The following is a 25,951-nucleotide window of genomic DNA, read 5'->3' on the forward strand; positions in this document are numbered from 1 at the left end:
GAAAGATGGTCTTTGAATGGTAGCCTAAATTATTATACTATTCTCCAGCTAGAGCTGTTTTGTCATAGGAATAGAAAGACAGGAGAAATTCCATATGTTCAAGCATTCAAGCAGTTACATAATAAAAGTGAGCAGCTAGGTAACAAGCTGATGGTACAAAGAGAAAGGAAAGTCATTTTGCCTAGAGCTGGTTGTTTCTGAAGGGAAAGGAAAATAAGGAAGACTGAGAAAAGAGTTGTACATGTTTTGTTCGTGGGACCATGTTTGTTGTAAGTATGCATGTCAGTACATTGACCGGTTGAGACGTCTTTGAATAACAGGGCTCACTAACAGGGCTCACGTGTGACAACACCAGGGAATCCGTCCTATTGTGTCTGGTTTTGCCTGTGGCAGAATGTTGGTTGGGATTTTCCCTTCTGGACTAGCCTTGTTATGGGTGATCAGAGCTCTGTTCCATCTTATAACACCCCACCCAGGGTATTTTTACAAAATTGGAAGATCTTCAGCTATTCCCCCATGAAAAGGAATTGTTATTTCTCTCCCCCTGTGCCTGGGCCCACCAGAACACTTATTTTATCTAGACCATCTCTAGTTCCTGAGAGTGAAGAAAAAGGCAGGGAAAGAAGGCCTTTTTAAACTCAAGCAAAAAAATTCAGATCTCTGGTTCAGTCTTTACATAAAAGTTAACTTGTAAATGAGCTCTATCTAATTGACTTAAAAGTAAACACTTACAAATTAAATCAAAATGTCTAGAAAAATGGCCAAGATAAATTTTAGGACCACATGATCTGGGAAATATTCAGTACTGAATTAATATCTGCTATTGAAGGTGGCTTAAGCTTGTTGGTTTGATTAATATAGACATGGCTTTAGAGTCATCAGTGTTAAGTAATGCAAGTGAGATAAGAGCTTTTGGGTAAACTCTTTAGGAATAATTCTCCATAAGAAAGCACATGTTTTTAAAGTTGTGCATGATCAGGATTTTCAAAGATTGGGTTAAATCTATTTGGGTAAATGGATTTTGCTGGGAGTGGGCTAGGGCAAGACCAGATTCCTATTTGCCCTTGAAATCTTTTCACTTTGTATAAAATGAGTAAGTATTGTTTGGCAGTTTCTAAAGGTTCTTTTGATCTCCAGCTAACTTTGAGATTCTTCAGAGGGCCCCTGAGGCATCTCAGAGAGAAATATTTAACTAGGATTATTTGGTATGTTAAATTAAATGTAATCAGTCAAGTTAAATGTAATCCTGGTTATTGTAACCAAGTTTCTTTACCAATTACATTGCAGTCAGATGCTTAACTGAGCCCTTTTAAGTCTTTCTGCTGCTGTACTCTGATGCTTTTGCAAAGGTACTTCATCTTCAAGAAGACTTATGTGAAGGACCCCTTTTGACAAATACAGGTCTCTGATAAATTTCATATCATACAGCTGAGCTGGTTAAGAAATGTTAAAATCTTAATGGAGAATCTGATGGCTTCATAAAAAGTTAGCAAAAGGATTAGTTACCGAGTGGGCTGGTAAATAATGTTTATGGTTTTCCCAGACATAGGGAAGCCCTTCCCCTCAAGCTACTTATCACTTAGAACAATTGGGTAAATTACACCTCTGTAGGAAAAACTGAAATATTCTTTTATCTCTGCCTAGTCCCTCCAGAAATTGGAGACTCTTGGGTTATGAAAATGGGGGTAATTTTAGAGAAAAGGATTATGTTTCAATAGATATGAAATTCTAGTTCTGTTAATTGAAGTTTGAATTTATGAAAGTTATTGTGTTAGTCACACTTTTGCCCTGATGTTTAGGAGGAAAGGAAAACTACCCAGTGAAGGTATCAGAGTGTAATTACTCATCATGTACCACTGCTTGTTTTATGTCTATTGCTGAAAGCACATGTACAATGCTTGTGTGACAATTGGGTATAAATGATAAAATGTATAGCCTATAAAGCATGTCCTCATTAACATACCTCTGTGCTTGTTCACTATACTTGATCAGTTTTCCCCCAATGTGGATTGACTAGGTAAATACAAAGGAGGCCTAGCACCAAGGGACATGATCTACACCTGGGGCAAACAGCTGAATCACCCTGGCACCAAGGGACAGATATTTTGATCATCAATGTCTTCTACTGAAAGACTTGCAATCAAAAGGGGAAATGAAAGAAAAAAATCTGCACATATTGAGGTATGAGGAAGTCACTCTGGTCTATACATGGTTTAACTTTAAAAAGCGGTAAAAAGCGGCCTGTTTTGTGGCCTTTCAGACGTGCATTGTACATCTGCTTTAACATTGACATGGGGAATGCATTTGAGAGTCAAAATGGAGTAATTATGATAAAACTACATGACCATTGTGGATGTGATTTCAGACACATTCATTCCTGTATTGTTGTAAACTTGGAATTTTCTGAGCTATGTCAAACTCAAGGATGCCACAAGGATTTAAAAATTCCCCCACCCTCTTCAATGAGATTTTGGCTGAAGATTTAAGAGGATCACACCTGGATCAAGGTTGAGTAGAAGCCTTTCCAGCCAGAAGGGAAAAAGTAGTAACAGTCAAAAAGAGAAACATCTCTAACACAGGAAGAAAAAAATTAAACAGTATGTACAACAGACTGGTCAATTGTTAACTGTATGCATGGATGAGTTTATGTTCCACAGGTCTCCCCCTCACCTGGAAGCTCTCTTGCATCCCCTCAAAGCAGGAGACAAGGTGCTGCTGAAAGTATGGAAAGAGCAAGGACCTAAGCAGCAGCTTAAAGAGAAACAGAAGGGATCCTAGGAAGGGATCCTATAACATTCTTCTTACTACTCATGTCTCTCTTAAATGGGATGGAGTAAAGCCATGGGTACATCACACCAGAGTAAGATTACCAGAGACTGACCAGCCAAGCCTGCCTACAGCCAGCGAGCAGACTCCCGAGAAGTGGACATCTCACCCTTCGGGAAACTTAAGTATTTGTTCCGACAAGCGGAATGAAAATTCTGTTTTCTTAGCCTTTCTCATACCTTCTACCTATAGATTCATATGCTGATTCTTTTTGATAATTCTAACGGCTAGATATGTAGTCAGCTTCCTATTTCCAGGTCTTCAGGATTGCCTTGATGGGTTTTCACCATACAAGGGATAGTTTGGAAACAACTGGCTACAACAAGTCTCTCCTAAGTACCAGTTCCAAACTGGCCTTCAGACCTATCCTGAATTCCTAAGGGAATGAGATCCATTCTGTCTATTAAAGTTCCAGTCGTCACTCTTACCTCTAACCGGACCAAGGAATTGAGATCTTAATCATATAAGACTCGGATCCAGGATGTGGAACTCAAATATGTTTAATTTGGTATCTATTGCCCCAAAATTAGGCAGGACTATGCCCCATCTGAGCAGGAAGTAGTCAGAACAGTCATCACCCACTTCCCTGAAAGATCTGGGGAAAGATAAAAACCGAAGTAAGGATTAAAACCAATTCTTCCTAAAACAGGGTTCCTCCGTTTATGATTAACATCTCTATCCAAAATGATTGTTCCCTTTCTTGTCCAGTATCTGTCCTCAAGATTGAGGAATATCAAAGAAAAGGTGGAGTGAAACTGAGTGAGGCCCTGTGGTGCTCCCAGGCTTGGAGGCCCTTTTGTCCCCCATTTCTTGTAGGCAAGACTCCAGCCTCCATGACCTTCCCTGAGTTCCAAAGGGCAGATTCGAACAGAGAAATGTAGTTTTCTTCGAGGTCAGGAGCCCACTGTGTCCCCCTTTGCCTAGCAAAGAAATAAAGCTATCCTCTTCTACTTCACCCAAAAAAAAAAAAAAAAAGAACAAACAAAATTAAAAAGCAAATGACAAACTGGGAAAATATTTGCAGTAAATATAACAAAATTCATATTTTCTATTATATTCATGTGATAAATATAACAAACTCAATAAACAAATACTTATTGAAAGAGCCCAATCAGTTACTGTGCATTGGGAATATATACCGATGGTAATAAAAGCAAAAGACCAGAACAGGTAACTACAGAAAAAAAGACAAATGACTAGTATCACTATGAAAACAATGTTCAATCTAAGCAGTAATCAGATAAATGCAACTAAAACTAATAATGAGATACTAACTACTCCTATCAAATTTATCCAATGTTTAACAAGTAAATCTGGTAAGGGTATAGTAAGGAAAGACATTTTCATACATTGTTAGGCGGGGCTACAAATTGTTATCTGATTTCTGGAAAGAAATCTGCAAGTGAGTATGATGGCCTTTAAAATGTTCATGCCTTATACTCTAGTAGTTTTATTTCTAGGGAATATACCTTAGGAAAATAGTATGAAATTAAGACAAAGCTTATATACAAAGATAGTCATTTTGCATTATAGCAAAACAAACAAAAAACCAGGAAACGACCTAAATTTCTAATTATAGTCAAATAAATGATACATGTACTCATTAGGATATGTAATATATAATCTAACAAAACTGTTTCCGAAAAATGCTTAATGTCATAGAATAATGTTCATAATATTCTGCTTAGTGAAAAAAGATGATCTTAGCTCAAAAAAATATGAAAAACGCAGAATATCTCAAATTATAAAAATATGTTTGTATATATTTACATAGGTTTAAATGTAGAAAATTGTCCAGAAGGAAATACAAAATATGGAAGGTGGCTATCTCTGCGTGTTGAGACTGAATGATTTTATTCTCTTAATTCTCTATAATAATCATATATAACATTAATAATAAAAATTATTAGAAATTTAAAGACACAAAACAACACAAAGTAATTATACAAAGCATTTTTTTTTCTTTTGGCCATGCCATGCGGTTTGCAGGATCTTAGTTCCCCAACCAGGGATTGAACCTGCTCCCCCTTAGCAGTGAAAGCACAGAGTCCTAACCACTGGACTATGAGGGGATTCCCAAAAAGTACTTTTACATATTGTTTCATTGCATTTTAACAAAAGCCTGTTAAGGTGTATAACTGAAGAAACTGAGGCTCAGAGAAGTTAAGTAACTTGACAAGGTCACTTTAGAAATAAGCTGAGGAGCCAGGATTAGTCAATCAATGTGACCCAAATGGCTATAATGGTCTAATACTGAGAACACAAAGATAAATAACAAGGTTTCTGCACTCAAGGAACTTGAGTCCAGTAGAGGAGAGAGACAAGAGTGCAATAGAAAACTACTAGAGCTAATTAAATGAATTTGATAAAGTAGCAGGATACAAAATTAATGCACAGAAGTCTCTGGCATTCATATACACTAATGATGAAAAATCTGAAAGTGAAATTAAGAAAATACTCCCATTTACCATTGCAACAAAAAGAATAAAATATCTAGGAATAAACCTACATAAGGAGACAAAAGACCTGTATGCAGAAAATTATAAGACACTGATGAAAGAAATTAAAGATGATACAAATAGATGGAGAGATATACCATGTTCTTGGATTGGAAGAATCAACATTCTGAAAATGACTCTACTACACAAAGCAATCTACAGATTCAATGCAATCCCTATCAAACTACCACTGGCATTTTTCACAGAAGTAGAACAAAAAATTTCACAATTTGTATGGAAACACAAAAGATCCCGAATAGCCAAAGCAATCTTGAGAAAGAAAAACAGAGCTGGAGGAATCAGGCTCCCTGACTTCAGACTATAATACAAAGCTACAGAAATCAAGACAGTATGGTACTGGCACAAAAACAGAAATATAGATCAATGGAACTGGATAGAAAGCCCAGAGATAAACCCATGCACATATGGTCACCTTATCTTTGATACAGGAGGCAAGAATATACAGTGGAGAAAAGACAGCCTCTTCAATAAGTGGTGCTGGGAAAACTGGACAGCTACATGTAAAAGTATGAAATTAGAAAACTCCCTAACACCACACACAAAAATAAACTCAAAATGGATTAAAGACCTAAATGTAAGGCCAGACACTATAAAACTCTTAGAGGAAAACATAGGCAGAACACTCTATGACATAAATCACAGCAAGATCCTTTTTGACCCACCTCCTAGAGAAATGGAAATAAAAACAAAAATAAACAAATGGGACCTAATGAAACTTAAAGCTTTTGCACAGCAAAGGAAACCATAAACAAGACGAAAAGACAACACTCAGAATGGGAGAAAATATTTGTAAATGAAGCAACTGACAAAGGATTAATCTCCAAAATTTACAAGCAGCTCATGCAGCTCAATAAAAAAACTCAAACAACCCAATCCAAAAATGGGCAGAAGACCTAAATAGACATTTCTCCAAAGAAGATATACAGATTGTCAACAAACACATGAAAGAATGCTCAACATCATTAATCATTAGAGAAATGCAAATCAAAAGTACAATGAGATATCATCACACACCGGTCAGAATGGCCATCATCAAAAAATCTAGAAACAATAAATGCTGGAGAGGGTGTGGAGAAAAGGGAACACTCTTGCACTGTTGGTGGGAATGTAAATTGATACAGCCACTGTGGAGAACAGTATGGAAGTTCCTTAAAAAACTAAAACTAGAATTACCATATAACCCAGCAATCCCACTACTGGGCATATACCCTGAGAAAACCATAATTCAAAAAGAGTCATGTACCAAAATGTTCATTGCAGCTCTATTTACAATAGCCAGGACATGGAAGCAACCTAAGTGTCCATTGACAGATGAATGGATAAAGAAGATGTGGCACATATATACAATGGAATATTACTCAGCCATAAAAAGAAACGAAATTGAGTTATTTGTAGTGAGGTGGATGGACCTAGAGTCTGTCATACAGAGTGAAGTAAGTCAGAAAGAGAAAGACAAATACTGTATGCTACCACATATATATGGAATCTAAGAAAAAAAAATGTCATGAAGTACCTAGGGGTAAGACGGAATAAAGACACAGACCTACTAGAGAATGGACTTGAGGATATGAGGAGGGGGAAGGGAAAACTGTGACAAAGTGAGAGAGTGGCATGGACATATATACACTACCAAACGTAAAATAGATAGCTAGTGGGAAGCAGCCGCATAGCACAGGGAGATCAGCTAGGTGGTTTGTGACCACCTAGAGGGGTGGGATAGGCAGGATGGGAGGGAGGGAGACACAAGAGGGAAGAGATATGGGAACATATGTATATGTATAACTGATTCACTTTGTTATAAAGCAGAAACTAACACACCATTGTAAAGCAATTATACTCCAATAAAGATGTTAAAAAAAAAGAAGTGCAATACATGTTATGGACTCTAAGGTAGGGACAAGTTCAGGTTTCAGAGGAATACATAGAGCAAAGAGTGGTCAGTTTTACCTAATTAGGGTAGGAAAGTTTTAAGTGGCAACTTGTGAGAAGGTAATCAACAGATGAAAACAAAAATGGTAGAAAAGATGGAAAGAGTGTTGCAGACAGAGGGAGACAAGATTTAATGACTGACTGGATATAGCAAAAAAAAAAAAAAGAAGCAATCTAAAATGACTCCCAAATTTCAAATTCGTATGACTGGGTAGAAGGTAGAGGCACTCAATGAGACAGAGAAAACAGGAAGAACACATTTCAGGAGAAAGATGATGAGCTTGATACTAGGTTTGAGATATCTGTGGAGCCTTCCAGGAGAAAACGTCTATCATGCACTTGAATTTATGGGTTTGGAGCTCAGGAAAGAATAACCAGGCTACAGATAAAGTTTTAATTGTTATGAACATCTAGGTGGCAGCTGATTCCATGGGAATAAATAAGATCAGCCAGGAGGTCATGTATAGGGAAGGAGAGCGACCAAAGTGGGAACCCAGGAGTACATTGGTACATAAGGATGGGCAGAGATTGAGGAGGAACAGTAAGAGAGGTAGGAAGAAAACACAGTCTTAAAATCCAAGGAAGAAATGACTTCCTGTTTTATTTTAATTAACAGGATATTTGTGTCACCATAAGTATTTTCAGCAGAAGGAAAAATAAATGAACAGCAGCTATGATTACAAATATAAGTAGAAGAATACTTCATTCCTTACTTCATCTCTGCTGATGAGTTCATTGGAAAAAGTAAGTCCAGGCATAAGTCCTCTTTTCTTTAGCCAGAATATAGCAGCAAAAGATCCCGAGAAGAAAATTCCTTCTACAGCAGCAAAGGCCACCACCCTTTCCCCTGGGAGACAAAAAATAGTTTCACTTTCTGAAATATCATATACTGCAGACATTTTCAAGCTTATATATGTATAATATATACCTTTACATATATTTTTTAATAATAATATCACAACTGTTTTGCCAAGAAACACAATCAACAACTTAGTGCTGCGGCCAAGTCTTCAGAGGAGGAAGTTTGCCACCTCTACCTACTAGAGCAGAAAGGTATGTCAACTTCAGGTCTTAGGTCCAACACTGGACTCCTGCAGGTCTTGGAATGTGGACAAAGGAGAGCCTTCCACACGCAAAAAAAGAGGTGATATATCTGTGCACCACACATGCCTGTGAGTGCAGGTACGTGTTTGTTTGGGTTTTTTTTGCAGGTACGTGTTTGTGAATGCAATATGTACATACATGTATGTTTGAACACTATGCTCTGTTGACCCTTTTGAAAACAAAAATAGCTCTTTAGACTAGTGACTTATTTGTTTTAGGATGGAGAGTTATCATTAATTTAACATAGATTACTATATTTTCATCTTGCTATTAATAAGATAATAGGTATAATTGATTCATTTTTAATTGACATAAATGTGATGTCATGTGAATGTTCATCTATAAGGGAACTAGACTATAATTTTATACAAACTTTGAATAAGAGGAACATTGTCATTTTAACTATTCTATGCATTCACATGAATGCTACAGAATGAAAATCATAACAGAAATAATTATAGAAGGCTATTCTTTTTGGAGAAGATTAAAGGATTATGAGCGTTAAATTTTACAAATTTTCAAGAATAGATGTGAGCTACAAATGTTCCAAAACGTTTCTTCTAAAAGCTATAATGAATTGTAAAGGCCTCATGATTTTAGAGATAGGAAAGTAGGATGTATTTTTAAGATACAGCTAACCTCTATGATGCAATGCAATAAGATTGTGTAACTCATACTTATTTTGATGTTTGAAATGTAATTTAATTACGTATATTAAGGTTGAATCTATATATTTAATGTTTTAAAGTTCTTTAAAGATATTTTAAAAAACTAAGCAGTATATCTCACTTTTTTAAAAAACTAAGCAGATTGTCACAGGATGACTGCCACCCTCCTCTATTTTCTCTATTTCTAGGTTACTTCTTTGGTAGTATCATGAAAGACATGCTTTCTGTGAGCCTGTCCATCATTTTCTATCCACACTAATCTTTTCAGTGCATATTGAACACCTTGACATTTCCCTTTGTTTTTCTCTAAAGCCAATGTTTCTCAAAATGTGCTTCTCAATCCACTTGTGAGAAAATCAGCTGGGTATAAAATGCAGATCACTCTCTGGTGAGGACCAAGAATTGGCAGGATTTTTCCACAAATTCTCCAGATGATTTTATGCACACTGAGAATCACTGCTTTTCTCATTCTTGAAATGAACTGAAAGCAATGCAGACATATATGTTTCTTCCCTGATACACTACATCTTGCCCATATCCTACACTACATCACTGGTTCTTGACGTGTGGTCCAGGGATCCCTGGAGATCCACAGACCCAGGAGGTCTGTGAAGTCAAAACTATTTTCATAGTAATAATAAGACACTATTAATCTTTTTTACCATCATTCTGTCATGAATATACAGTGGTGTTTTCCAAAGGCTACACAACATATTCACAACAATCTGAAAAGCCTGGTAAAATACTTCTCCTTTTTCTAACTACATATCTGAAGGAGGTTGGATTTTCTTTATATACTTCAACCAAAACAACATTCTGCAACAAATTGAATGCAGAAGCAGATATAATCCAGCTATCCTCCTATTAAGTCAGACATTAAAGAGATTTGCAAAAATAAAAAACTAGGCCATTCTCATTCCAGTGAGAATGGAATGGCCAAAACTAGGCCATTCCAATTTTTTGGGAAAATACAGTGTTTCTTTTCATAAATATACATTATTTATTTCAAACTGCAATGGGTTATTACTGTTAATTTAATATGCATTAATAATTAAATATTTTGAAAATTTCTTGGCTTTAATTTCTAATATGAAAATATCAATAGATATAACCAGTCCTCAATAATTTTTAAGAGTGCAAAGGAGTACTTAGACCAAAAATGTTGAGACCTCTTTCCCCACATGATGAATAAAACCAGAAATTAAAGACAACCAATTGTAAAATAAATAAGAAAGGTACTTAGAGCTATTTAAATTAAATATCTGAATATTTTAATTAAATGTAATAAATATTTATATTATAAGAAACAATGTTAATCGCTTCCGTAAAAAAATGTTATTGGATCTCAACTCACCCAAAAGGGTGTTTGCGTTTAACTTATCTGTGAAAAATAAGCCTGTTATTGCAAACTGTTTCTTGCCTTAGTTGAGTGCACTAATTTACATATTTGTTCCCTGAAAAATGTTAAGACTTTGATTTGCTTTATTTTAGGGAAAATAAACATTACTGAAAGCATATAGTCTTGCTCTAATATTCTTGTCAGAGTCTATGTGACTGATTCTTATTTACCTGTAATTATGCGCTGACATTTAACCTTTCAACTTTCAATTTAATAAACAGAATAGATAATAGATTTAGATTATTTTTCACCAGTTTCGAATTAATTCTTAGGAATAGTGATACTACACCATGTAAAATAGCATTGTATAACCCAAGGCTAATTTGATCATACATAAATTAAAGCTACATACCAAAAGTAGATTTTCTATCTGCTATCCATCGCAAGGCCCAATCTGCTTTTTTCTTAACATATGGCATTGTTTCAATTGCATTAAATAAAAATTCCCTGTAAAAACAAAAGATTAATGGCAAAGTTATTCACTTGGTTTTTTGGTTTTTTTTTTTGTTTTTATCTTTGGCTGCGCCACACGGCTTGCAGGATCTTAGTTCCCCGACCAGGGATTGAACCCCGGGCCCTCAGCAGTGAAAGCGCCGAGTCCTAACCACTGGACCACCAGGGAATCTCCAATTTACTTGTTTTTAATCAGACTATATTTGATTCTATGCAATTCTATGGTATGCAACAGACCTGTAGTTTTTCTGTATTTTTGCATGTCCATAAAATATAGAAGTGAAAGTAAAACTCAAATTAGTGCTTTGGATCTGGTCTTATACAAAATTGACTAAATCAGAATATTTAATTTCTAAACAGAACAGTGTGTGAACAGTTTTTTAAGATATACTATCCAAAGATTTACTGGTCCTATACAAGTTTTTTTTAATCTAACACATTATTAAGCAATAGAAAATATTGTCCTCCTAAACTTCCATATTTGAATAATCTTTCCCTAATATTTAGTTCCTTAATATTAACATAATCAAGCAATAGGATAAACCTTTGTAAACAAAATCCCAGCAGTAATACCTTTTCTTAGGATCTCTGATGTAAGTGTCTATTAGCAAACTGTACATCTCTGAGTGAACATTTTCGATGAGAATTTGAAAGCCATAGAAACAGCGAGCCTCTGGAACCTGCACCTCCTGACTAAAGCGCTCCACCTAAGAAGATAAGGGAAACAAATATATCCAATTCTATGGGCTCTCATTAAACACTGCAAATCAGAATCTGGACATTAGAATTATCACTTAAAAATCACCTGTCATGCCACAGACAGGTCAGAAAGACCTTATGAATTATTTTAAGCAGTACTACTTAATCCATCAACCCTCCACAATTAGTTGCATACTATATTCTTAAGCAATTAAATAAACTGACCTATTAGGTGGAGATACTGCCTATAAAGCCAAATAAACTTTAGAACATCTACCAAAAATAATTATTTTGCTTTGTAGAATTGACCTTAATTAGATCTACTGAAGCCCCTACAAGCTTATAATGAAAGTTTGCATCTTCCCATTCTTTTTAATAAGAAAGCATGTCTTCTAACCAACCATAATAGAAGTTTAAAAATGGGAAGCCAGACCCAGTGCTCCATGGCAGAGCTCTGGAAAGATTATTAAGGTGCAGGTTCTCTATTAGGATTACTATCTAAGGGTAAAATCAAACTCATGCTTATGCCTTGTAAGTAGTTTTGATTGGTACAATATGCTTGATTTCATGATATTTTGGGGGGTCAAATAACAGAAATGTATCCTTGCCTCTGACACTTCATCAGAAAAAATGTTCTCAAGAGTTAAGTTCATTTCTTAGACATCATTTTTCAGACTCAGTCTGATTATCTTACCACCATTACTGTCATTTAACTGCTGAATGAGAACAAAAGTGGAAACAAAAATCTTACCAAATTTTCATTCACAATTCCGTCACTGGCTGCAAAAAAGGCTAAGATGTGAGAGATAAAATACTTCTCTTCTGATTTAAGCTTGTTCCAGTGAGGGAGATCCTTTGATAAATCAACCTGAAATAAAAAGATTTTCGAAAGTTTTAACTTAAATTCTTCTCAAAGTATGGAAAACTGACTTCCATTTCAAAGTTAAGGTGGGACATCTCATTGGCAGTAAAATGTGAAAAAGAAAAAAATTTCATCATTCTTGCTATAGACTGAGTATTTGTGTCCCCGCAAAGTCCATATTGAAACCTAATCCTCAATGTGATGATATTTGGAGGTGGAGCCTTTAGGAAGTGATTAGGTCACCCTCATGAATGGCATTAGTGCCCATATAAAGAGACCTCAGAGAGCTCCTTTGCCCCTTCTGCCATGTGAGGACATAGCAAGAAGACAGCTGTCTATGAAACAGGAAGCAAGCCTTCACCAGATATCAAATCTGCAGGCACCTTGATCTTAGAATCACCAGCCTCCAAAACTGTGAGAAATAAATTTCTGTTGTTTGCAAGCTATGTACTCTATGATATTATTATAGCAGCTCAAACTAAGAAAATTACAAAGGAACAGAACAAAATTAAAACATTATGAAGACATCTATCTTCTAGCTAATTGAGAAGCTGGCCAGGATGTCCTTTCAAAATATTAAAATTAACCTATTCTCACCACAAAAAAGAAATGGTAACTATGTGATGGGATACAGGTGTTAGCTTATACTATGGTGGTAATCATTTTGCCATACATAGTGTATCAAAGCAATACGTTGTACACTTTATACCTACACAATGTTATATGTCAACTATATCAATAAAGCTTGGGGGAAAGCCAAAATCTGGAAGCAATTAAGGAAGGGGCAAAATGGGGAGAGAGTAGAAACAGTCAAGAAGGAACTGAGGTGAATAAACTAATGCCTTTCAGCAGCCATTTCTTTAACATATTATATATATTTACCATTGTGTTAGACAGATAACTAGGCACTTGTTAAGCAATTGTAGCTGCTACCTTACTGCTGACTAATCTACTTTTATACCCAGAAGTAATGTCAGGCACATAACAATCTGGTTTTTAAAACAATTTATAGATATGGCTTCCTCTGGAAATAGAAATATTTTGGAAAATGTTTATTAGAACTAGTCCTTGGAATTAATAGAAATGTACTCTAGAGTTTGGTGAAATTTACAATTGTAAAATAGTCTTTAAATGTACCTTGTAGATATCATTTTGTCTCAGGAAGATCTCTTAAGTATGTTTCATAATAACCTCATAAACATTTGAAATATGTAATTGTCTTTTGTCCTTCTTTTATTTATTCTAACAAAGCCCTAATCTCTTTCACCATTCCAAAAAAAGACTAAAGTTTCATCCTTTCAATCATTTGTGTTCTTTTCCAAAGTCCTTTTTCTCATTACTTTATTTTTTAAATGTTTACTGAGCACCAACTACATGCCAGACACTGTGCTAAATGTTGGGGATACAATGGAGCAGAGAGGAAATATTTGTATACATCTTTTAAAATATGTAAGCTAAAAATCATGTCCTATTCTATTAAGAGTTCACTTGGGTTTAACTGACATCTTCCTGGTTTTTGTGTATTATACTCCTGATACTAAATTTTAATATTACAATATGCTCTCTCTTAAATATTAAACTTATCTACATTAGTCATTTTCCATTCCTAAAAGGTAAAACTTTTCGCCCAGCTTTATCTCATTTGAATAAATTCTCAATTTTACAATCTAAAGATTGATTACAAACTACTGGTTAACAGAACTGCCTGGGTAGCTTTGAAAAAAAACCCCAAACACCAGAACTTTATCTTCTGAATCAAGGCTTCGATGATCAGGCATATTTAGGAATAAAGCTAAATCACTGATAAAACAATGAAATCTAGAGTTGATTAAACTGTAACTTACATAATTTGTTTAAATGAATAATATGTGGAACTAAAAATGTGTTTGACTTCCCAATTAATTATGTATTTGAATCTTTCTATCAGCTGTCTATAAAACATGTACTAAATTTATATTTTAATTTTTAAAAATTAGTGTTTTTTAAGTCATAGTACTACACATATTACATTTCCTAAAAGATGTAAGAAATTTTTTGATGAATTAAAAAAACCCAGGTATCACAAGTACTTTTTTAACATGATGAATGAAAAAGCCACCTATGTACTCTGTTTGTTCTCTTAACCACATCTCACAAAAAACTTTCTAAAAACCACAGTTAGAGACAGTCAGGTGTGCCTAGCACTATGGCCCAATTTGAAAATGCTGAGTTTGGGTTTGGGTTGGTTTTTTGCTCTACATGCCAACTACAATATAACAAAGATGTTAATAACGTTAACAAATATAAAATAACAAAGATGGGTAGGTGGGTAAAATCAATGTAACAGAAGCTTCAAAAATTGGCGCCTTCTGATTTCTAGTATAAATCTCCCCCCTTCTGTGTAAAATAATAGCTTACATTTATTTAGTGCTTGCTAAATGCCAAGTAACATTCTACACATCTAATTAATCCTAACAACCAGAACTAGGTACTATTAGCCCAATTTACTGATGAGGATACACAGAGAGGTTTCACAGAGCAACTTTGCCAGTGGCACAGCTAGTACGAGGTAGAGCCAGGATTTGTACCTAGGCAGCCTGGTTCCAGAGTCTGCATTCTCAACAGCATATGTAAAGAGTCAATTTCTCAAAAAACGGCTAAATAAACAGACCGATCCAAATATATCTAAACAAGTAGATATATCTATCTATATAGATAAACATGCACACACAGAGAACAGAGTGCTATACAGGTATCATCCATCGTATTCAAAAATGAAGACAATGATTATTTGCAGACTATGGAGCAACCGCTTGCATGACCAACTGCCCTTTTACCAAACCAGCGAGGATCTTCTGATTTGCTGTGTTCAACTCATTTCCTAGGCGGAAATTGCCACACTACAGGAAAACATTCCACAGCTGTCCTGTCTGTTGGCACAGCTGTGCCAGGTTTGATGTGGCTGAGGGCAGGGCCAGGCTGGGAGGAGCACTGTGAATTCAGGCCAGCACCTCAGAAGCGAGTGCCCTGCCCAGGCAAACTCCCCATGTGACAGCTCCTTCTGCACCATCAGATAAGCCTCTCATCTGAAAAGAGGGTCTCTAAGGCTTTCACTATTTCATGCTTTAGCTATGGCTGCAATTTTATTTATTCCACTAACCATAAGTAAAGACGAGTCTTATTTGGTCACAGCAAACCAAAACTGTTTAAAAATGGAAAATGTTCTGAAATATATTGGAGGTAAAATTCTGGCAGACTGAGATGACATTTTTGCAGCAGAAAACATGTTTATAGACAGTAATCTAAACACAAAACATTGCAGAACCCTGTATTTAGTATTATTTAGTACTAATAGTATTTAGTACTATTTAGTACTTAGTACTATTTAGTACAAATAGTATTTGTATTTCAAACATTATCTTATACAACTGATCTTATTCAATGTACCTTATAATGTAAGTTAAACATTTTTAATGTCCTGCAACAGAAAATGTGAACACTGCACTAGAGAACATGTTTGCTGATGACGGTGCTGCTACTTACCTCTTCTGCTGTCCAGAAGGAGGCCTGTGCCTGTTTATACATTTTCCAAATGTCAGGGTACTGGATTGGAAAGATGACAAATCGGCGAGAACTTTTTCTTAGGAGTGGCTCTTCATTTGACTTTGCTTCATTTTCGTTGGTATCTGAAGATAACTTCTGTGAAAAATAAAGTACAAGTACCCATTTTATGGAGAGATTTCCTCTTTATTCACATCTAAACACACATCTGGGGAACTTCAGGAGACAGCATCATTTTGGGAGCCAGTGTCCCCAGCTTGAATCCTTACTGTTATGTGGTAGCTGGTTAATGGTGTTTGCTTAGTTGTGTGGCTATAGGAAGTTCCTTAACTTCTCTGAGCCTTGGTTTCCTCATCAGTAAAATAATACCTACCTTAGAGGTTAATTGTGATGATTAAAAGTGTTTTAAACAGAGCCTGGTGCATAGTAATCTCTCAAAATATTATTGCCATTATTGTTACTTTGAGGATAAGTATAAAATTAGACCCATAAACGTCACAGTGGACAAATTTCTAAAGTTGTGGACAAAATGCCCCTTCAGTGCCTCTCACAGAGACAGAATGCTGGCATGAATAGGCTACTGTTATGAGCTACTTTTTAAATTTTAATGTTTTCTTTTCTAATATTAACTGAAATTATAATACTTACCTGAAAACTCCTTACCAAAAACTTAGTAGCCTTTGTTTGTCTGACCCTTCCCATGTACCAATTGGTTTTTGCTATTTACATGTTAACATTCCTTTACTGCAATATGGTCTCACTGGGGCTGTCTCAAAGCTCTATGGGATAAAGTAAGAAACACACACCTAAATACATACTGCTTGGAAAGAGGATGGCACTCTAAAATGGGACAGTGCCATATATGTGTGTGTGTGTGTGTGTGTGTGTGTGTGTGTGTGTGTGTGTATTTTTTTTTTTTTTAATAATCAGCAAGAGAGCAGAGACCAGTTTTTATATATTGTGGTGTTCCCAGAGTACTGTGTCAAGTGTAACATCAATAAACATTAGCTAAGTAAGTGAATGGGCTGTTAATTTCTCTTTACCTTGTGCTCAGATTACCGGATACCTTTAGATTTTTAAAAATTTAACATAAGACCACAATACATTAGTGAAATAACCTAATAACCACTCAAAGCAAGCCTCCTCTGAGTGCCCTCACATCTCCTCCTCCCCCCACTACACCAAAGGCTTGGATTAGGTGCCTAACATAGCACATAGCTCACTGCAATTTAATTCCCTGTTACTTCTCTACAGTCTCTTCTAGACCGTGCTTCTTAACAGCAAAAACCAACTTTACACTTGTGGAATCCCTAGAGCCTAGCATAGTACCTGGCACTTACTCAATATTCATTCCACAAATATTTAAGCAAATTTTTGAAACGGAAGTGGTCAAGTTTTTTGTTTGTTTGTGTTGCCATTGAGGGCTCTGCAATCTCAAAAAAGCCGTAAGATCCTGACACTGCAGTTCCAGGCTCTAGAACAGGAGATACACATAAGACCATGTCCTCTGGGTCCGGTATTGAGGCTGCTTTTGAACTGTCACCACACAGATGCTTTATATACCTTATTCTGCTTAATCTGTACAAGTCAGTCAAATAGTAACAGTATTCCCATTTTACAGATGAGACAACTAGGTCTTGAAGTACATAAATAACATACCCAGGATCCCACAAGTGGTAAGTGGCAGAAATAAGATTAGAACTGAGATAGGTCTGAACTCAAAGCCTTGCCTTAAACTACATCCATACATATGTATGGATGGCAGCTAGTAGGGCCAGCCTACATCTAAAAACCAGAATTCAAAACAGTGAGATAACTAAAGTTAACAAGAGTAAACACTACAATTAACCCTTGAACAACACAGGTTTGAATTGCACAGGTCCACTTACATGTGAATATTTTCCAATAAAAACTACAATACTATTCCATCCACAGTTGGTTGACAATCAGTGGGTGCAGAGCCATGGATACAGAGTGCCAACTGAAAAGTTATATGTGGATTTTCAACTGCACCAAGGGTCAGTGCCCCTAACCCCCAGGTTATTCAAGGGCCAACTGAAATATCTCCTACTAAGCAAAATTAATTTAACAAATGGTACTGATGTAACCAGTGAAATGACAGGAGGAGGAAATCACCAAATTTGATTTTAGGAAAAAGCAAGAAAAATAAAAATGATTTCATTATAAATAAAGTTGAAAGAACCAAAGTGATCCTTTGGTTCTTACCAGCCAAACCGATAAGGCTTAAAGCAGTGATTTTTAACTGGTGCAAGCTTCAAAAATCTCAGAGTAAAACTTTCTCAAAATGCATTCGCCTTCTCCTTTACCAGGTTAAAATCACTATGTATAATGAGATCATTGAAGTGTGCTGTTGATGAGGATGTATTTCACAGGTGAATGATAAGACAGTAGAGATAAGATTGAAAATCAACACTTTGGAAATTGCCGCCTCTACGGCAGAATGTGAACCAAATGACCATATTTCACGCTACACTGTTCATTAAAGTACAAAATTGTGTTCACTTACAATAAGCACAAAGTATTATTCATGTCTTTAGGCAAGTCATTTAATCTGATCATCATCACTTGTAATTAGGAGGGTTGTTAAGAAAAGAAGCTGAATTAGGAGATACTGCCACGTAAAGAGAGGCGCTTTCACGAACATAGACTTTTGAACTGGGTTAGAGATGACATATTGCTTATTTTCCTGAAGCTAAGAAAAATCCACACACATTTTAAAACAATGTCAGGAGAACCACACATCCCAAAGTTCTAGGCTCTGCAGGGTATTCTCTGTGGATGTGGGCTAAGAACCCATATTTTAGAAGAAAAAACAATATGAAAAAAGGCATGATGGCATATGACATTTTTAAGAATTGGAAGTAACTTTCTATATCTGGACTTTATGGTATGTGGAGGACGACAGAAGAAGATAAACCAGAAAGGCAGAAAACACTTCACAATGACTTTTCCAAGTGTGCTCTTAAGAACTATGTGGTTCCTCTAGTGTCACAAACATTAGATTTAAAATTTCACTCTAAAATGTGTTTTTACAAGGACCTACTGTATAGCATAGGGAACTATACTCAATCTCTTGTAATAACCTATAATGGAAAAGAATCTGAAAAAGAATACATATACATGTATAACTGAATCACTTTGTTGTACACTGTAAACTAACACATTGTAAATTAACTATACTTCAATTAAAAATAATAAATGTTTTTAATAATTTAAAACAGTAATAACAGTAACTGACAGAAATGTTTTATACCATACAGAAAGGTAGCCACTAATGCATGGACTTGTGTTTCCAGGTTGTCCTTTTTTTTTTTTTTGGATGAACTCAGATGAAAGTTTCTCTAGCTATCTCTGCTTAACTGAAGAATAACACGAGATTAAAGACAGGCAGTTAAAAACAACAACAACAAAAACCCTGTAAACATTTGTCTCTATTTTTCAGGCGTGACCCAAGATTTTTTTTTCAAAACCAACCAAAAAGGAAAAAAACAATAATGCTAATAGTAACAATAACATAATAGTAGCTCTCTTGTTCGAAGTTAAGAACTGTTAGTTGAAAACTGGTTAAATTAAGGAATCACAAGAAAAGTATATATGCCTTAAACTATTTGATTTCACTTAAAACATTTACATTTATTTGCTAATCTTCTGCTATAAGGCCAAAACGTTGTCGTTGTCACACTGATTGGAGTCCCAAGACTTTCTGACATTAAGACAGCACAACGCAACACCTATACTTTCTAGTTTTAACACACTTAGGGTAGCGCAATCTCAGTGCAAAATCCTTATCTCTTTTATGATTCTCCCCAATCTTTTTATACTTGTTTGCTTACATCTAATTCTACAGAATTTGTTAATAATTCATGTTTATTGAATTTTCCAAAGCTCTCAGTTTAAGTTTTCATAGAAAAAACTTTCTTTTCATACTCACATATTACTAGTTTCCACATATTTAATTAAATTACAGTCACTACAGGACTTCCGTGGTGGTCCAGTGGTTAAGAATCCACCTTCCACTGCAAGGGACACTGGTTAGATACCTGGTCGGGGAAGTAAGATCCCACATGGTATGGGGCAACTAAGCCCACGCACCACAACTACTGAGCCCGCATCCAGCAAACTACAGAGCCCAAGCACTGCAACTAGAGAGAAGCCTGCATGCCACAACGAAGAGCCCACGCACCAAAACAAAAGATCCCGTGTTCCGCAACTAAGATCAGACGCAGCCAAAAATAAAATAAATAAATAAATAAATAATTCAAAAATGAATAAATTAATTAGTCATTACAAAACAAGTACTACTGGTATAAACAGCACTGGAAATAAAGACAGCTGATCCTGGTGGCAACAGAAGTACGTGAGTGCATCAGACAGCAGCATACTAGCCATATGCATTTTGAATGCTACGGGTATCCACATATTTTACAGGGTTGATAAATCCACAGAATTGGCCAGTAGTGAATTAAGAGAACTTCTGAAAAATACGCGAGGTAATTCTTTACTAAGCTTGATATAAATCTTCAACTATCATCTATACACCAATTTAAAGTGATGGGTTCATCAAAACAGACTTACTATTCCATTGATTTTATAAGTAATGATAAAATAATATATATAATATATTATATATAATATATATGTTATATATATTAACTTAATTAACTTATTATATTATACAAGTTATATATATTAACTTAATTAACTTATTATATATAATAATATATATGTTATATTATTTTATACTTATTATTTATACTTATTATATATAATATATGTTATATATAACTTATACATATTAATATATAATATATAACAATAATATAATATTATCATATTATATATAATTATATTAATTATATATATTAATTAATTAAACATTAATATAATTAATCATATACAATATATAATTATATATTAATTATTAATATATTTAATTATGTAATTAATTATATAATAATATATAATATTATTATAACTTATAAGTTATATTATTAACTTATTATATTATTATATAAGTTATATATAAACTTAATTAACTTATTATATATAATAATATATATAAGTTATATATATTAACTTAAAAAATTATACTAATAAAATAGACAAAAGTCAATTTTATCAATTAGTGTTGTACTTATGATTTTGTTTGGAAAATTGGCCCAGGTTTTAAACCATGCAAGGGCATTGAATGTAAATATATATGAATTTTGCCATAGCTATTTTCCTGTCGCCATTTGATACAACTATTTTGACAATTTCTTTTTTACTCAGTGTCATCATTTTGACAAAAAGAAGCAAACGAAACATTTTTTAACTTTCAGCTGTTAAAATACGTACTCCATCTCCAAGCTTTATCTGAGGTTAAGGGGGATGCGCCTATTTTTTGCATTTTAAATGGATATTAAGATGTTGATTTTTTTGAAAATGTTGGAGCAGGTCAAAGTGGTCTGCTTTGATATATAACACTTTGGCATCTGGCCTTAGCATGCAGTCTACTGGGAGCAATTGAAAGTTTTTAATCAGGTAAGGAACAGAATCAGATTTGTTTTATAATCACTTTTGGAGAAATGTGGCTAGATTAGAAGAGAAATTGGAGGTGGAGATAACAATGAAAAGATTATTGCACTATCCATCTCTTGCCTGAACGAGGATATCAGCTCCAGAAACACAAAAGACTGATTTAAGGGATATTCAAAAGTAGATTTAATAATTCCTGCTAAAATTTGGATTCTGGACAACAGGATAAGGAAGAGTTGAAGACGCCCTTGAGGTTTCCAGCTCCAACAACTGGATGATCAAAATGAGAAATAAGAGACTCAAAGTGCTCAGCACCTGGAGAATAACTGAATCAGACAAAAACTCTTACTTCTCACATTAGATGTTTAACAAAAGCTTAAATTGAATTAACTCCCCCCACCAACCCAAGCCATAACAAGTTACAAACACAAAAGCCTTTTAAAAATCACTTTGGTCGGGCTTCCCTGGTGGCGCCGTGTCCGCTGCCGATGCAGGGGAAACGGGTTCGTGCCCCGCCGGGAAGATCCCAAATGCCGCGGAGCGGCTGGGCCCGTGAGCCATGGCCGCTGGGCCTGCGCGTCCGGAGCCTGTGCTCCGCAACGGGAGCGGCCACAACAGTGAGAGGCCCGCGTACCGAAAAAAAAAAAAAATCACTTTGGTCAATAAAAAAGATAATGGGCTCAAGTTTCAAGATATCCAGAAGGCAGCTGAAAATATAACACTATGGTAGTAGGCAGAGGCACTACCTCCCTCCTTCCTAATTCAGTGGAGATCTATGAGTAGTCGCCAAGAGGATGGATGTGATTATTCAGGGAGAACATATAGAGCAGCAGCAGCACAGCTGAGAATGCAGACTATCTCTCTTCACAGAAAAAGGGCAGATGGAAGAAGAGCCAGCTGGGATTAAAACTGGCTGAAATGGTTGTAAAGCAAAGGTAGAAGTGACCTGACTTGGCTAAAGCAAGGATCAACAGATGAGACAGAAAGGATCTACACTGTGGATTTCAATTGGGCTAAGATGTTTGGAGTTTTCTGGGCCAAAGATTTTCAAATATCTGGGGGGCTGGGAGGCTGAGACTTCAACTCTCCTCACAGGCATTCATTGTGGAGCACAGTTTAAAATCATTCCTGGGAATTCCCTGGTGGTCAGTGGTTAAGACTTTCACTGCTGAGGGCTCGGGTTCGATCCCTGGTTGGGGAATTAAGATCCCACAAGCCCCGCGGCACGGCCAAAAAAAAAAAATCATTCCTATGGAGAGTCATGGAGAGTTTCTGGGTAGGAATTAACATGGATTGGGATGCCATGAGAAAGATAAATTGGACATCCCTGTGTAGGTTAAATTAGAAAAGAAAAAACATAGATTTTGGTAGCAACTAGTGTCGATTTCAGAGGTAGAAATGACAGCCTGAATTAAGATGTGGCAGTTAGCGTGAAAAAGCTGCTTGAACAGGACTTTGCCAGTCTGAGGAGCTGGGCAGGTTTTGGTGGGAACTGAGACCCTTTTGGGAGTATTTATTTGAGTGGAGTGACACAGAGGCACAGGTTTAATGATGGATTAATTTGTCAGTGGTAAATAGGATTGGACAGTAGGTAAGACCAGAAGTAGACAAATAAATTTGTTGTAACTGCATAAGTGTTAAGTGAGAATGTGAAATAGCTTCTCATCGTCATTCCTTGGCAACATTCCACCATCTTTTTCAGAATGGTGCTTCCTGTTTCTGGTCACCTGGTCCCAAGAGTTACTAGGACATGCTAGGGCACCCATCTAGATCAAGATTCCCCAGCTAGCACTCACCCTGCTCTGATCTAGGCTGGCATTCTACACAGCCCCTCCCTCCCATCCACCTCCAATTTCACCACTTTCATTTGCTTGCCTTCACCTCTCTCCTATTCTTCAGGTGAAGTAGAATATTTGGATGCTGTCAGAGCCATACACTATTTGTAGGTGTTTTCATTTTCCTATTCCCACCAAAACTAATAAAACAGATGGAATACTGGCCTAGGAATGAGAACTTGGTTTTAAACCTAGCTCTGCTACTGATTTGTGTGGTCCTGGGCATATCATTTCATCTTTTCTGGCCTAAACTTTCTTACCTTGAAAATAGGGACTATCAATTAGATTAATGATAGTTAATTTTGAGAAACTATAAAAACTTTGAACCCCCTTTATCAGGAGATTCACAGCTGCACATACAAAGTCTACAAACTTCAGGAGAGCCATAAACCCCCTTCAAGGTATAAACTCTTCAAGGCAGTGTTCTTAAAATATGTGTACCAGGATCACCTGAAGTGCTTGTTAAAAATGGAGTCCCAGACCCATCCCAAGAGATTTTGATTCACTACATCTGGGGCATAGGCCCAGTAATTTACATTTTTTACAATGTTTTCCAGGTGATTCTGCTGCAGGTGGCCCATGCTGCACCAATATATCTAGAGAAAAAAAGTACTTAAGGCACCCTTGCATTTCGAGTTAAAAACTGTGGAAGAGGTGCTCACTAAAATTATTTCTATATCTAAAGTACTGCCTCTGTCTTTGTGGGTCTGTATCAAGATAGGGATAATAAATAAAAATTAACTTCCAGGTCTTAAATCTCAATAAGTCTTGGTACTACTAGCACAAACAAAAATATCTGAGTTGTCCCATTACAGTGGGGAAATTGGTACTAAATATATTTGTTTCAAGAGGGGAAGAAAAAGTTTGAGGGCTATTTACAATTTGTTAACTAGCTACTAAATGTTTACAAAGTCAAAATAAAATAAAATCCCAAATCTGGAATCTACAACTTTCTGAAGAAATGTAGGGCCAAGCAAGTGTCTCTGTGAACTGAAACTCTATTAAAATAATCAGATACCACACACAGCAACAGGTTTAGAAGTATTTACAGAATAACAGGGTATGAAAATTATAGTGCAACAATTTGAACTACCCTACAACCCTACAATCTAATGAATCCCAGCTTATTTACTGTTGCTATATACCTCTACTAATATAGAAGCAGAGAAGATGAACACGTTAACTAAGGTTTTTATTAAGCACCCACAACTTCTGTGGCACTTTGCATAAAGCATTTTACTTAATTCTCTGTGAAGGAAGTATCATTTCCACCATATAAACGAAGATAGTGATACCCAAAGATTCACAGCTAGTTTAGCCGGGTCTGAGAAAACTGGCCTCCTAACCTGATCATTTCATTGTTAATGAGGATTTCCCGACGCCATTCTACCTATCATCTCCACCCCATCCACCTGTGTCAATTTCCACAGGCATCCTTCCAAGTCCTTTTACCGATCCCAGAGATGGCATGCATTTCTCTAGCAGAGCCACCAGTCCTCGGCCCTTGCCTCAATTTCCCCGGCTAGGGCTCCAGAACAGGGAAGGATGGGAGGGGGGGAGCGCCTTGCCCCGGTCTGAAGTCTCAGAGCATTGCCTTTGGGTAGCCCCGGAACAGAGCAGTGGAGCAGAAACCCGGCTCGCTCCTCACCCCTCCCCGGGGACTGCCTCCCGGGCGCTCGAAAAGACGAAACCCGTCTGCAGCGACGACTCGAAGCCGGGCCGACACCAGGTTTCAGAAGGCAATGAATAAAATTTCTCACAGCGCTCCTGCACCTTGCAGGTCCCCGCCGCAACCCGCAATCTAGAGGCCAGTTGTGACTGGGGGCGGGAGAGGAAGCAGCAGCAATGTTTACCTCCTCCTGCTGGGGCCTGGACGCTTCCGGCCTTTCCGCGTCTCCCATCGCGCAGACTCCGCCAGAGCTACGAGAGCAGAGGGAACCAAGTGCCTCAGGCCACCTCCACCTGGGACAGAACCAAGTAGCCGGCGGGTCCTCTGAGTCGGCCCCGACCCCTCCTACTCCTGCCGGCCCCGCCCCGCTCCACTCTGTCGACCTCACTTTCTCGCCTGCCCATTGAGGGACTGTCCCAGCTCTGGCCTGGCCCCGCCTCCCCGGCCTCAGGGACCCGCCTGCTCCGCAGGCCCCGCCCCACTCCTCTGCGCCGGCCCCACCTCCCGCCTGTTTAATGAGGGTCCCTCCCTGCGCCTGCCGGCCCCACCTCTCCCGCCTCCGGGCCCCGCCCCGCTGCGCCGGCCCCATCTCCCGCCTGCCCAGTGAGTGATTCTCTCTGCGTCTGCTGGCCCCGCCTCCCACGCCTCCAGGCCCTGCCTCCTCCGGCAGCCCACGCCCCCACGCCGGCCCCGCCCCCTGCTCGCTCACTGAGGAACTCTCCCAGAGGCACCCCCTCGGCACGACCCCCAGTCTGTGGCCTGAGGGGTTCGGCTTTCGGCTCCTTCCGCGAGGCTGTCCTCTAGTCGCGTGGTGTAGGAGGTGCCCGGACCTGCCAGGTCATCTCTCTTGGTCGAGACTCTCCAGCTAGCTCTCGCCTTGCCTCAGGAATACGGTGTGTCGCGCTAACTC

At 37.2% G+C, this 25,951-nt stretch overlaps 1 protein-coding gene across 1 annotated transcript in view; it reads right to left on the bottom strand.

The window, feature by feature from the left end:
• RRM2B (ribonucleotide reductase regulatory TP53 inducible subunit M2B) overlaps window positions 1-25,431 on the bottom strand; it is a 37,706-nt gene extending 12,275 nt beyond the window's left edge. The window contains exons 1-6 of the mRNA XM_059995008.1: window positions 25,226-25,431; window positions 15,982-16,137; window positions 12,349-12,465; window positions 11,472-11,605; window positions 10,798-10,892; window positions 7,988-8,121 (exon numbers count right to left, since the gene is read on the bottom strand). Of these exons, the coding sequence (XP_059850991.1) occupies window positions 7,988-8,121; window positions 10,798-10,892; window positions 11,472-11,605; window positions 12,349-12,465; window positions 15,982-16,137; window positions 25,226-25,273 (684 nt within the window). The 5' untranslated portion in view covers window positions 25,274-25,431. The remainder of the gene's footprint in view (window positions 1-7,987; window positions 8,122-10,797; window positions 10,893-11,471; window positions 11,606-12,348; window positions 12,466-15,981; window positions 16,138-25,225) is intronic.
• Window positions 25,432-25,951: the final 520 nt, after the last annotated feature.

This window comes from Delphinus delphis, chromosome 17, assembly GCF_949987515.2.
Source record: "Delphinus delphis chromosome 17, mDelDel1.2, whole genome shotgun sequence".
Taxonomy (NCBI): domain Eukaryota; kingdom Metazoa; phylum Chordata; class Mammalia; order Artiodactyla; family Delphinidae; genus Delphinus; species Delphinus delphis.